The sequence below is a fragment of the Procambarus clarkii genome, chromosome 30 (genome assembly GCF_040958095.1).
Source record: "Procambarus clarkii isolate CNS0578487 chromosome 30, FALCON_Pclarkii_2.0, whole genome shotgun sequence".
NCBI classification, from domain to species: domain Eukaryota; kingdom Metazoa; phylum Arthropoda; class Malacostraca; order Decapoda; family Cambaridae; genus Procambarus; species Procambarus clarkii.
The window spans coordinates 31,019,344-31,034,044 of NC_091179.1; the positions used below are offsets into that span (position 1 = coordinate 31,019,344).

The 14,701-nt window shown below is 49.9% G+C and overlaps 1 protein-coding gene across 1 annotated transcript; it reads left to right on the forward strand.

Annotated features, from left to right (window-relative positions):
- The first annotated feature begins 6,779 nt into the window (after nucleotides 1-6,779).
- On the forward strand, nucleotides 6,780-8,677 carry LOC138370016 (uncharacterized protein in mobD 3'region). Its single transcript, XM_069333786.1, has 2 exons — nucleotides 6,780-7,079; nucleotides 8,432-8,677. The coding sequence occupies exons 1-2, from the start codon at nucleotides 6,780-6,782 to the stop codon at nucleotides 8,675-8,677; spliced, it is 546 nt and encodes a 181-aa protein (XP_069189887.1).
- The last annotated feature ends 6,024 nt before the right edge of the window (nucleotides 8,678-14,701 follow it).

A 14,701-nucleotide genomic window follows, 5' to 3' on the forward strand; every position in this document is an offset into this window, starting at 1 on the left:
ACCTCTCCATCTACAACCTGTCCTCAACAACCTGTCCTCCTACAACCTGTCTTCCTACAACCTGTCCTTCTACAACCTCTCCCCCTACAACCTGTCCTCCTACAACCTGTCCTTCTACAACCTGTCCTCCTACAACCTGTGCTCCTACAACCTGTCCTCCAACAACCTGTCCCCCTATAACCTGTCCTCCTACAACCTGTCCTCCAACAACCTGTCTTCCTACAACCTGTCCTCCTACAACCTGTCCTCCTACAACCTGTCCTCCAACAACCTGTCCTCCTACAACCTGTCCTCCTACAACCTATCCTCCTACAACCTGTCCTCCTACAACCTGTCCTCCAACAACCTGTCCTCCTACAACCTGTCTTCCTATAACCTGTCCTCCAACAACCTTTCCTCCAACAACCTGTCCTTCTACAACCTGTCCTCCTTCAACCTGTCCTCCAACAACCTGTCCTCCTACAACCTGTCCTCCTACAACCTGTCCTCCTACAACCTGTCTTCCAACAACCTGTGCTCCTGCAACCTGTGCTCCTACAACCTGTCCTCCTATAACCTGTCATCCTACAACCTGTCCTCCAACAACCTGTCCTCCTTCAACCTGTCCTCCTACAACCTGTCCTTCTACAACCTGTCTTCCAACAACCTGTCCTCCTACAACCTGTCCTCCTACAACCTGTCCTCCTACAACATGTTCTCTTACAACCTGTGCTCCTACAACCTCTCATCCTACAAAGTGTCCTCCGACAACCTGTCATCCTACAACCTGTCCATCTAAAACCTGTCCTCCTACAACCTGTCCTCCTACAACCTGTCTTCCTACAACCTGTCCTTCTACAACCTCTCCCCCTACAACCTGTCCTCCTACAACCTGTCCTCCTACAACCTGTCCTCCTACAACCTGTGCTCCTAACACCTGTGCTCCTACAACCTGTTCTCCTACAACCTGTCCTTCAACAACCTGTCCTCCAACAACCTGCCCTCCTGCAACCTGTCCAACTATAACCAGTCCTCCTACAACCTGTCCTCCAACAACCTGTCCCCCTATAACCTGTCCTCCTACAACCTGTCCTCCAACAACCTGTCGTCCAACCACCTGTCCTCCTACAACCTGTCCTCCTACAACCTATCCTCCTACAACCTGTCCTCCTACAACCTGTCCTCCAACAACCTGTCCTCCTACAACCTGTCTTCCTATAACCTGTCCTCCAACAACCTTTCCTCCAACAACCTGTCCTCCTACAACCTGTCCTCCTTCAACCTGTCCTCCAACAACCTGTCCTCCTACAACCTGTCCTCCTACAACCTGTCGAACTACAACCTCTCCTCCAACAACCTGTCTTCCTACAACCTGTCCTTCTACAACATGTCCTCCTACAACCTGTCCTCCAACAACCTGTCCTCCTACAACCTGTCCTCCTACAACCTGTCCTCCAACAACCTGTCCTCCTACAACCTGTCCTCCTACAACCTGTCCTCCTACAACCTGTGCTCCTACAACCTGGGCTCCTACAACCTGTCATCCTACAACGTGTTCTCCGACAACCTGTCATCCTACAACCTCTCCATCTACAACCTGTCCTCAACAACCTGTCCTCCTACAACCTGTCTTCCTACAACCTGTCCTTCTACAACCTCTCCCCCTACAACCTGTCCTCCTACAACCTGTCCTTCTACAACCTGTCCTCCTACAACCTGTGCTCCTACAACCTGTCCTCCAACAACCTGTCCCCCTATAACCTGTCCTCCTACAACCTGTCCTCCAACAACCTGTCTTCCTACAACCTGTCCTCCTACAACCTGTCCTCCTACAACCTGTCCTCCAACAACCTGTCCTCCTACAACCTGTCCTCCTACAACCTATCCTCCTACAACCTGTCCTCCTACAACCTGTCCTCCAACAACCTGTCCTCCTACAACCTGTCTTCCTATAACCTGTCCTCCAACAACCTTTCCTCCAACAACCTGTCCTTCTACAACCTGTCCTCCTTCAACCTGTCCTCCAACAACCTGTCCTCCTACAACCTGTGCTCCTACAACCTGTCATCCTACAACATGTTCTCCGACAACCTGTCATCCTACAACCTCTCCATCTACAACCTGTCCTCCAACAACCTGTCCTCCTACAACCTGTCTTCCTACAACCTGTCCTTCTACAACTTCTCCCCCCTACAACCTGTCCTCATACAACCTGTCCTCATACAACCTGTCCTCCTACAACCTGTGCTCCTACAACCTGTGCTCCTACAACCTGTGCTCCTACAACCTGTCCTCCTACAACCTGTCCTTCAACAACCTGTCCTCCAACAACCTGCCCTCCTTCAACCTGTCCTCCTACAACCTGTCCTCCTACAACCTGTCCTCCAACAACCTGTCCCCCTATAACCTGTCCTCCTACAATCTGTCCTCCTACAACACGTGCTCCTACAACCTGTCCTCCTACAACGTCTCCTCCTACAATCTGTCCTCCTACAACACGTGCTCCTACAACCTGTCCTCCTACAACGTCTCATCCTACAACGTGTCCTCCGACAACCTGTCATCATGAAACCTGTTCATCTACAACCTGTCCTCCTAAAACCTGTCCTCCTACAACCTGTCCTCCTACAACCTGCCCTCCAACAACCTGTCCTCCTACAACCTGTCCTCCAACAACATGTCTTCCTACAACCTGTCCTCCTATATCCTGTCCTCCTACAACCTGTCCTCCAACATCCTGTCCTCCTACAACCTGTCCTCCTACAACCTGTCCTCCTACAACCCGTCCTCCAACAACCTGTCCTCAAACAACCTGTCCTCCTACAACCTGTCCTCCAACAACCTGTCCTCCAACAACCTGACCTCCTACAACCTGTCCTTCTACAACCATGTCCTCCAAAAACCTGTCTTCCTACAACCTGTCGTCCTGCAACTTGTCCTCCTACAACCTGTCCTCCAACAACCTGTCCTCCAAAAACCTGTCCTCCTACAACCTTTCCTCCTACAACCTGTCCTCCAACAACCTGTCCTCCTACAACCTGTCCTCCTACAACCTGTCGAACTACAACCTGTCCTCCAACAACCTGTCTTCCTACAACCTGTCCTTCTACAACATGTCCTCCTACAACCTGTCCTCCAACAACCTGTCTTCCTACAACCTGTCCTCCTACAACCTGTCCTCCTACAACCTGTCCTCCAACAACCTTTCCTCCAACAACCTGTCCTCCTACAACCTATCCTCCTACAACCTGTCCTCCTACAACCTGTCCTCCAACAACCTGTCCTCCTACAACCTGTCTTCCTATAACCTGTCCTCCAACAACCTGTCCTCCAACAACCTGTCCTCCTACAACCTGTCCTCCTTCAACCTGTCCTCCAACAACTTGTCCTCCTACAACATGTCCTCCTACAACCTGTCGAACTACAACCTGTCCTCCAACAACCTGTCTTCCTACAACCTGTCCTTCTGCAACATGTCCTCCTACAACCTGTCCTCCAACAACCTGTCCTCCTACAACCTGTCTTCCTACAACCTGTCCTTCTACAATCTGTCCCCCTACAACCTGTCCTCCTACAACCTGTCCTAGTACAACATTTGCTCCTACAACATGTCCTCCAACAATCTGTCCTCCAACAACCTGTCCTCCTACAACCTGTCCTACAACCTGTCCTCCTACAACTTGTCCTCCAACAACCTCTCCTCCTACAACCTCTTCTCCTACAACCTGTGCTCCTACAACCTGTCCTCCTACAACCTGTCCTCCAACAACCTGTCCTCCTATAACCTGTCCTCCTACAACCTGTCCTGCTACAACCTGCACTTCAACAACCTGCCCTCCAACAACCTGTCCTCCTTCAACCTGTCCTCCTACAACCTGTCCTCCAACATCCTGTACTCTAACAACCTGTCCTCTTACAACCTGTTTTCTTACAACCTGTCCTCCTACAACCTGTCCTCCTACAACCTGTCCTCAAACAACCTGTCCCCCTACCACCTGTCCTCCTACAACCTGTCCTCCTACAACCTGTTCTCCTACAACCTGTCTTCCTACAACCTGTCCTCCAACAACCTGTCTTCCTACAACCTGTCGTCCTACAACCTGTCCTCCTACCACCTGTCCTCCAACAACCTGTCCTCCAACAACCTGTCTTCCTACAACCTGTCCTCCTACAACCAGTCCTCCAACAACCTGTCCTCCTACAACCTTTCCTCCTACAACCTGTCGAACTACAACCTGTCCTCCAACAACCTGTCCTCCTACAACCTGTCCTCCTACACCCTGTCCTCCTACAACCTGTCCTCCTACAACCTGTGCTCCTACAACCTGTGCTCCTACAACCTGTCATCCTACAACGTGTTCTCCGACAACCTGTCATCCTACAACCTCTCCATCTACAACCTGTCCTCCAACAACCTGTCTTAATACAACCTGTCCTCCTACAACCTGTCCTCCTACAACCTCTCCTCCAACAACCTGTCCTTCTACAACCTGTCCTCCAACAACCTGTCCTCCAACAACCTGTCCTCCTACAACCTGTCTTCCTATAACCTGTCCTCCAACAACCTTTCCTCCAACAACCTGTCCTCCTACAACCTGTCCTCCTTCAACCTGTCCTCCAACAACCTGTCCTCCTACATCCTGTCCTCCTACAACCTGTCGAACTATAACCTGTGCTCCTACAACCTGTCATCCTACAACGTGTCCTCCGACAACTTGTCATACTACAACCTGTCCATCTACAACCTGTCCTCCTACAACCTGTCCTCCTACAACCTGTCTTCCTACAACCTGTCCTTCTATAACCTTTCCCCCCTACAACCTGTCCTCCTACAACCTGTCCTCCTACAACCTGTCTTCCAACAACCTGTGCTCCTGCAACCTGTGCTCCTACAACCTGTCCTCCTATAACCTGTCATCCTACAACCTGTCCTCCAACAACCTGTCCTCCTTCAACCTGTCCTCCTACAACCTGTCCTTCTACAACCTGTCTTCCAACAACCTGTCCTCCTACAACCTGTCCTCCCACAACCTGTCCTCCTACAACATGTTCTCTTACAACCTGTGCTCCTACAACCTCTCATCCTACAAAGTGTCCTCCGACAACCTGTCATCCTACAACCTGTCCATCTAAAACCTGTCCTCCTACAACCTGTCCTCCTACAACCTGTCTTCCTACAACCTGTCCTTCTACAACCTCTCCCCCTACAACCTGTCCTCCTACAACCTGTCCTACTACAACCTGTCCTCCTACAACCTGTGCTCCTAACACCTGTGCTCCTACAACCTGTTCTCCTACAACCTGTCCTTCAACAATCTGTCCTCCAACAACCTGCCCTCCTGCAACCTGTCCAACTATAACCTGTCCTCCTACAACCTGTCCTCCAACAACCTGTCCCCCTATAACCTGTCCTCCTACAACCTGTCGTCCAACAACCTGTCGTCCAACAACCTGTCCTCCTACAACCTGTCCTCCTACAACCTATCCTCCTACAACCTGTCCTCCTACAACCTGTCCTCCAACAACCTGTCCTCCTACAACCTGTCTTCCTATAACCTGTCCTCCAACAACCTTTCCTCCAACAACCTGTCCTCCTACAACCTGTCCTCCTTCAACCTGTCCTCCAACAACCTGTCCTCCTACAACCTGTCCTCCTACAACCTGTCGAACTACAACCTCTCCTCCAACAACCTGTCTTCCTACAACCTGTCCTTCTACAACATGTCCTCCTACAACCTGTCCTCCAACAACCTGTCCTCCTACAACCTGTCCTCCTACAACCTGTTCTCCAACAACCTGTCCTCCTACAACCTGTCCTCCTACAACCTGTCCTCCTACAACCTGTGCTCCTACAACCTGGGCTCCTACAACCTGTCATCCTACAACGTGTTCTCCGACAACCTGTCATCCTACAACCTCTCCATCTACAACCTGTCCTCAACAACCTGTCCTCCTACAACCTGTCTTCCTACAACCTGTCCTTCTACAACCTCTCCCCCTACAACCTGTCCTCCTACAACCTGTCCTTCTAAAACCTGTCCTCCTACAACCTGTGCTCCTACAACCTGTCCTCCAACAACCTGTCCCCCTATAACCTGTCCTCCTACAACCTGTCCTCCAACAACCTGTCTTCCTACAACCTGTCCTCCTACAACCTGTCCTCCTACAACCTGTCCTCCAACAACCTGTCCTCCTACAACCTGTCCTCCTACAACCTATCCTCCTACAACCTGTCCTCCTACAACCTGTCCTCCAACAACCTGTCCTCCTACAACCTGTCTTCCTATAACCTGTCCTCCAACAACCTTTCCTCCAACAACCTGTCCTTCTACAACCTGTCCTCCTTCAACCTGTCCTCCAACAACCTGTCCTCCTACAACCTGTCCTCCTACAACCTGTCGAACTACAACCTGTCCTCCAACAACCTGTCTTCCTACAACCTGTCCTTCTACAACATATCCTCCTACATCCTGTCCTCCAAAAACCGGTCCTCCTACAACCTGTCCTCCTACAACCTGTCCTCCTACAACCTGTGCTCCTACAACCTGTGCTCCTACAACCTCTCATCCTACAACGTGTTCTCCGACAACCTGTCATCCAGCAACCTCTCCATCTACAACCTGTCCTCCAACAACCTGTCCTCCTACAACCTGTCTTCCTACAACCTGTCCTTCTACAACCTCTCCCCCTACAACCTGTCCTCCTACAACCTGTCCTCCTACAACCTGTCCTCCTATAACCTGTGCTCCTACAACCTTTCCTCCTACAACCTGTCCTTCAACAACCTGTCCTCCAACAACATGCCCTCCTTCAACCTGTCCTTTAACAACCTGTCTTCCTACAACGTGTCCTCTAACAACCTGTCCCCCTATAACCTGTCCTCCTACAATCTGTCCTCCTACAACACGTGCTCCTACAACCTGTCCTCCTACAACGTCTCATCCTACAATCTGTCCTCCTACAACACGTGCTCCTACAACCTGTCCTCCTACAACGGCTCATCCTACAACGTGTCCTCCGACAACCTCTCATCATGCAACCTGTTCATCTACAACCTGTCCTCCTACAACCTGTCTTCCTACAACCTGTCCTCCAACAACGTGTCCTCCTACAACCTGCCTTCCTATAACCTGTCCTCCAACAACCTGTCATCCTACAACCTGTCTTCCTACAACCTGTCCTTCTACAATCTGTCCCCCTACAACCTGTTCTCCTACAACCTGTCCTAGTACAACCTGTGCTCCTAAACCTGTCCTCCAACAACCTGTCCTCCTACAACCTGTCCTCCAACAACCTGTCCTCCTACAACCTGTCCTCCTACAACCTCTCCTCCTACAACCTGTCCTCCTACAACCTGTCGAACTACAACCTGTCCTCCAACAACCTGTCTTCCTACAACCTGTTATTCTACAACATATCCTCCTACAACCTGTCCTCCAACAACCTGTCCTCCTACAACCTGTCCTCCTACAACCTGTCCTCCAACAACCTGTGCTCCTACAACCTGTGCTCCTACAACCTGTCATCCTACAACGTGTTCTCCGACAACCTGTCATCCAGCAACCTCTCCATCTACATCCTGTCCTCTAACAACCTGTCCTCCTACAACCTGTCTTCCTACAACCTGTCCTTCTACAACCTCTCCCCCTACAGCCTGTCCTCCTACAACCTGTCCTCCTACAACCTGTCCTCCTATAACCTGTGCTCCTACAACCTTTCCTCCTACAACCTGTCCTTCAACAACCTGTCCTCCAACAACATGCCCTCCTTCAACCTGTCCTCCAACAACCTGTCTTCCTACAACCTGTCCTCCAACAACCTGTCCCCCTATAACCTGTCCTCCTACAATCTGTCCTCCTACAACACGTGCTCCTACAACCTGTCCTCCTACAACGTCTCATCCTACAATCTGTCCTCCTACAACACGTGCTCCTACAACCTGTCCTCCTACAACGGCTCATCCTACAACGTGTCCTCCGACAACCTCTCATCATGCAACCTGTTCATCTACAACCTGTCCTCCTAAAACCTGTCCTCCTACAACCTGTGCTCCTACAACCTGTCCTCCAACAACGTGTCCTCCTACAACCTGCCTTCCTATAACCTGTCCTCCAACAACCTGTCATCCTACAACCTGTCTTCCTACAACCTGTCCTTCTACAATCTGTCCCCCGACAACCTGTCCTCCTACAACCTGTCCTAGTACAACCTGTGCTCCTACAACCTGTCCTCCAACAACCTGTCCTCCTACAACCTGTCCTCCAACAACCTGTCCTCCTACAACCTGTCCTCCTACAACCTCTCCTCCTACAACCTGTCCTACTACAACCTGTCCTCCAACAACCTGTCTTCCTACAACCTGTCGTCCTACAACCTGTCCTCCTACCACCTGTCCTCCAACAACCTGTCCTCCAACAACCTGTCCTCCTACAACCTGTCCTCCTACAACCAGTCCTCCAACAACCTGTCCTCCTACAACCTTTCCTCCTACAACCTGTCGAACTACAACCTGTTTTCCAACAACCTGTCCTCCTACAACCTGTCCTCCTACACCCTGTCCTCCTACAACCTGTCCTCCTACAACCTGTGCTCCTACAACCTGTGCTCCTACAACCTGTCATCCTACAACGTGTTCTCCGACAACCTGTCATCCTACAACCTCTCCATCTACAACCTGTCCTCCAACAACCTGTCTTAATACAACCTGTCCTCCTACAACCTGTCCTCCTACAACCTCTCCTCCAACAACCTGTCCTTCTACAACCTGTCCTCCAACAACCTGTCCTCCAACAACCTGTCCTCCTACAACCTGTCTTCCTATAACCTGTCCTCCAACAACCTTTCCTCCAACAACCTGTCCTCCTACAACCTGTCCTCCTTCAACCTGTCCTCCAACAACCTGTCCTCCTACATCCTGTCCTCCTACAACCTGTCGAACTATAACCTGTGCTCCTATAACCTGTCATCCTACAACGTGTCCTCCGACAACTTGTCATACTACAACCTGTCCACCTACAACCTGTCCTCCTACAACCTGTCCTCCTACAACCTGTCTTCCTACAACCTGTCCTTCTATAACCTTTCCCCCCTACAACCTGTCCTCCTACAACCTGTCCTCCTACAACCTGTCTTCCAACAACCTGTGCTCCTGCAACCTGTGCTCCTACAACCTGTCCTCCTATAACCTGTCATCCTACAACCTGTCCTCCAACAACCTGTCCTCCTTCAACCTGTCCTCCTACAACCTGTCCTTCTACAACCTGTCTTCCAACAACCTGTCCTCCTACAACCTGTCCTCCCACAACCTGTCCTCCTACAACATGTTCTCTTACAACCTGTGCTCCTACAACCTCTCATCCTACAAAGTGTCCTCCGACAACCTGTCATCCTACAACCTGTCCATCTAAAACCTGTCCTCCTACAACCTGTCCTCCTACAACCTGTCTTCCTACAACCTGTCCTTCTACAACCTCTCCCCCTACAACCTGTCCTCCTACAACCTGTCCTACTACAACCTGTCCTCCTACAACCTGTGCTCCTAACACCTGTGCTCCTACAACCTGTTCTCCTACAACCTGTCCTTCAACAATCTGTCCTCCAACAACCTGCCCTCCTGCAACCTGTCCAACTATAACCTGTCCTCCTACAACCTGTCCTCCAACAACCTGTCCCCCTATAACCTGTCCTCCTACAACCTGTCGTCCAACAACCTGTCGTCCAACAACCTGTCCTCCTACAACCTGTCCTCCTACAACCTATCCTCCTACAACCTGTCCTCCTACAACCTGTCCTCCAACAACCTGTCCTCCTACAACCTGTCTTCCTATAACCTGTCCTCCAACAACCTTTCCTCCAACAACCTGTCCTCCTACAACCTGTCCTCCTTCAACCTGTCCTCCAACAACCTGTCCTCCTACAACCTGTCCTCCTACAACCTGTCGAACTACAACCTCTCCTCCAACAACCTGTCTTCCTACAACCTGTCCTTCTACAACATGTCCTCCTACAACCTGTCCTCCAACAACCTGTCCTCCTACAACCTGTCCTCCTACAACCTGTTCTCCAACAACCTGTCCTCCTACAACCTGTCCTCCTACAACCTGTCCTCCTACAACCTGTGCTCCTACAACCTGGGCTCCTACTACCTGTCATCCTACAACGTGTTCTCCGACAACCTGTCATCCTACAACCTCTCCATCTACAACCTGTCCTCAACAACCTGTCCTCCTACAACCTGTCTTCCTACAACCTGTCCTTCTACAACCTCTCCCCCTACAACCTGTCCTCCTACAACCTGTCCTTCTAAAACCTGTCCTCCTACAACCTGTGCTCCTACAACCTGTCCTCCAACAACCTGTCCCCCTATAACCTGTCCTCCTACAACCTGTCCTCCAACAACCTGTCTTCCTACAACCTGTCCTCCTACAACCTGTCCTCCTACAACCTGTCCTCCAACAACCTGTCCTCCTACAACCTGTCCTCCTACAACCTATCCTCCTACAACCTGTCCTCCTACAACCTGTCCTCCAACAACCTGTCCTCCTACAACCTGTCTTCCTATAACCTGTCCTCCAACAACCTTTCCTCCAACAACCTGTCCTTCTACAACCTGTCCTCCTTCAACCTGTCCTCCAACAACCTGTCCTCCTACAACCTGTCCTCCTACAACCTGTCGAACTACAACCTGTCCTCCAACAACCTGTCTTCCTACAACCTGTCCTTCTACAACATATCCTCCTATATCCTGTCCTCCAAAAACCGGTCCTCCTACAACCTGTCCTCCAACAACCTGTCCTCCTAAAACCTGTCCTCCTACAACCTGTCCTCCTACAACCTGTCCTCCAACAACGTGTCCTCCTACAACCTGCCTTCCTATAACCTGTCCTCCAACAACCTATCATCCTACAACCTGTCTTCCTACAACCTGTCCTTCTACAATCTGTCCCCCTACAACCTGTTCTCCTACAACCTGTCCTAGTACAACCTGTGCTCCTAAACCTGTCCTCCAACAACCTGTCCTCCTACAACCTGTCCTCCAACAACCTGTCCTCCTACAACCTGTCCTCCTACAACCTCTCCTCCTACAACCTGTCCTCCTACAACCTGTCGAACTACAACCTGTCCTCCAACAACCTGTCTTCCTACAACCTGTTCTTCTACAACATATCCTCCTACAACCTGTCCTCCAACAACCTGTCCTCCTACAACCTGTCCTCCTACAACCTGTCCTCCAACAACCTGTGCTCCTACAACCTGTGCTCCTACAACCTGTCATCCTACAACGTGTTCTCCGACAACCTGTCATCCAGCAACCTCTCCATCTACATCCTGTCCTCTAACAACCTGTCCTCCTACAACCTGTCTTCCTACAACCTGTCCTTCTACAACCTCTCCCCCTACAGCCTGTCCTCCTACAACCTGTCCTCCTACAACCTGTCCTCCTATAACCTGTGCTCCTACAACCTTTCCTCCTACAACCTGTCCTTCAACAACCTGTCCTCCAACAACATGCCCTCCTTCAACCTGTCCTCCAACAACCTGTCTTCCTACAACCTGTCCTCCAACAACCTGTCCCCCTATAACCTGTCCTCCTACAATCTGTCCTCCTACAACACGTGCTCCTACAACCTGTCCTCCTACAACGTCTCATCCTACAATCTGTCCTCCTACAACACGTGCTCCTACAACCTGTCCTCCTACAACGGCTCATCCTACAACGTGTCCTCCGACAACCTCTCATCATGCAACCTGTTCATCTACAACCTGTCCTCCTAAAACCTGTCCTCCTACAACCTGTGCTCCTACAACCTGTCCTCCAACAACGTGTCCTCCTACAACCTGCCTTCCTATAACCTGTCCTCCAACAACCTGTCATCCTACAACCTGTCTTCCTACAACCTGTCCTTCTACAATCTGTCCCCCTACAACCTGTCCTCCTACAACCTGTCCTAGTACAACCTGTGCTCCTACAACCTGTCCTCCAACAACCTGTCCTCCTACAACCTGTCCTCCAACAACCTGTCCTCCTACAACCTCTCCTCCTACAACCTCTCCTCCTACAACCTTTTCTCCTACAACCTGTCCTCCTACAACCTGTCCCCCCTACAACCTGTCCTCTTTCAAAGAACGTCGCTTTTCGCTCGTAGGCGTTACATACGGCCAAATATTATCGCACTAGAAAATGGAAGCGGCTGGCGAAAGTGACGTACTTCCTTTTTTTCTGTTTTGGGTCCTCTGGTAGGTTCGGATAGACCACTTTAAATTGACCGTTTTGTTGAATTTGGGAAACCTTAGGAGGACGGGATGAATTGACAAATATTAATAATAATAATAATAATAATAAAAATAAAAATAATAATAATGATACACAGAAATCATAATAATTGTTTATATTAAATGAACAAATTCACAGGAGCCTTGACGAGGGTTCGAACCTATGTGCTGGGTGTTCCCAGACGCGCTCTAGTGAACTGTATCACGACATGGTAAAATAACTCCAATCTGGAGTGTTTTTACCCCCAAGAGGATCCCGAGGCTTTCACTGAAGCCTAACCCGGGTTTTAAACATTTCCCCCCAGTGTACCCGGGCTCTTTCTACCAAATAGTTGTACCTCCGACTGGGGTTCGAACCCTCATTAAGGCCCTTTTGGATTTGTTAAAATAATAATAATAATATACAAACAGATCATACAAACTTGATATATTAATCAGAAAGGTGATTGGAGCAAGGAGGTGACTGGAGCAGGGAGGTGATTGGAGCAGGGAGGTGACTGGAGCAGGGAGGTGATTGGAGCAGGGAGGTGACTGGAGCAGGGAGGTGACTGGAGCAGGGAGGTGACTGGAGCAGGGAGGTGATTGGAGCAGGGAGGTGACTGGAGCAGGGAGGTGACTGGAGCAGGGAGGTGATTGGAGCAGGGAGGTGACTGGAGCAGGGAGGTGACTGGAGCAGGGAGGTGACTGGAGCAGGGAGGTGATTGGAGCAGGGAGGTGACTGGAGCCAGCGATCAGGGTGCTCTCAGCCGCGCACCTTACCCCTGTACCACATGTTATACAGCCTGGGGTTCCAGTCACTCCTCCGGGAGTCTGGCAGCTAGTCCAGGGTTTACAACACACATGCACTCCGTTGTAGGTAAAGTGGTTCATCAATAACACGCTTCAAATAAATTTATTTCCGTTCGGTTCAGCAGACCACCCATTCTCGCACTTGCTTATAGTCAATATCTTGGTTATGAATAAGTGCATATGTGACATACTTATTGTGAACATTTGAGTTTACCTAGAAAAGCTGAATAGAAAACCACAAACTAACCTAACCTTCTTAGTATGTTAAGATATTACAATTAGCCACCACCAGTGTTGAATAGTTTATCCTTGTCTACCCAGTCGATTTCCCTGAGAATTGTGTAGGTAGTGATCATGTCTCTCCTTACCCTTCTGTCTTCCAGTGTCGTAAGGTGCATTTCCCGCAGCCTTTCCTCGTAACTCATGCCTCTTATTTCTGGGACTAGTCTAGTGGCATACCTTTGAACTTTTGCCAGCTTCGTCTTGTGCTTGACATGGTACGGGCTCCATGCTGGGGCCGCATACTCCAGGATTGGTCTTACATATGTGGTGTACAAGATTCTGAATGATTCCTTACACAAGTTCCTGAAGGCTGTTCTGATGTTTGCCAGCCTCACATGTGTGACAGACATAATTCTTTTTATGTGGGCTTCAGGAGACAGGTTTGGTGTGATATCAACTCCTAGAACTTTCTCTCTGTCCGTTTCATTAAGTACTTCATCTCCTATTCTGTATCCTGTGTCTGGCCTTTTGTTTCCACTGCCCAGTTTCATTACTTTGCATTTACTCGGGTTGAACTTTAACAGCCATTTGTTGGAGCATTAATTCAGTCTGTCTAGGTCATCTTGTAGCCTCCTACTATCATCCTCTGTTTCAATCCTTCTCATGATTTTTGCATCATCAGCAAACATTGAGAGAAACGATTCTATACCCTCTGGGAGATCATTTACATATATCAGAAGCAGTATAGGTCCAAGGACTGACCCCTGCGGGACTGCACTTGTAACGTCTCGACAATCTGAGACCTCACCCCTCACACTGACTCGTTGTCTCCTGTTGCTTAGGTACTCCTGTATCCAATGAGTACCTTCCCTTTCACTCAGTGCGTGTGTGTGTGCGTACTCACCTAGTTGTACTCACCTAGTTGTGCTTGCGGGGGTTGAGCTCTGGCTCTTTAGTCCCGCCTCTCAACCGTCAATCAACAGGTGTACAGGTTCCTGAGCCTATTGGGCTCTATCATATCTACACTTGAAACTGTGTTTGGAGTCAGCCTCCACCACATTGCTTCCTAATGCATTCCATTTGTCAACCACTCTGACACTAAAAAAGTTCTTTCTAATATCTCTGTGGCTCATTTGGGCACTCAGTTTCCACCTGTGGCCCCTAGTGCGTGTGCCCCTTTTGTTAAATAGCCTGTCTTTATCAACCCTGTCGATTCCCTTGAGAATCTTGAATGTGGTGATCATGTCCCCCCTAACTCTTCTGTCTTCCAACGAAGTGAGGTTCAATTCCCGTAGTCTCTCCTCGTAGCTCATACCTCTCAGCTCGGGTACTAGTCTGGTGGCAAACCTTTGAACCTTTTCCAGTTTAATCTTATGCTTGACTAGATATGGACTCCATGCTGGAGCCGCATACTCCAGGATTGGTCTGACATATGTGG

Bases quoted from the DNA above. Each gene is read 5' to 3' on its own strand.
- LOC138370016 (XM_069333786.1), top strand. From the start codon at position 6,780: ATGCCCTCCTTCAACCTGTCCTTTAACAACCTGTCTTCCTACAACGTG. The intron at 7,080-8,431 runs GTGTCCTCCTAC...TCCTACAACCAG, and splicing joins ACAACCTGTCCTCCAACAAC to TCCTCCAACAACCTGTCCTC.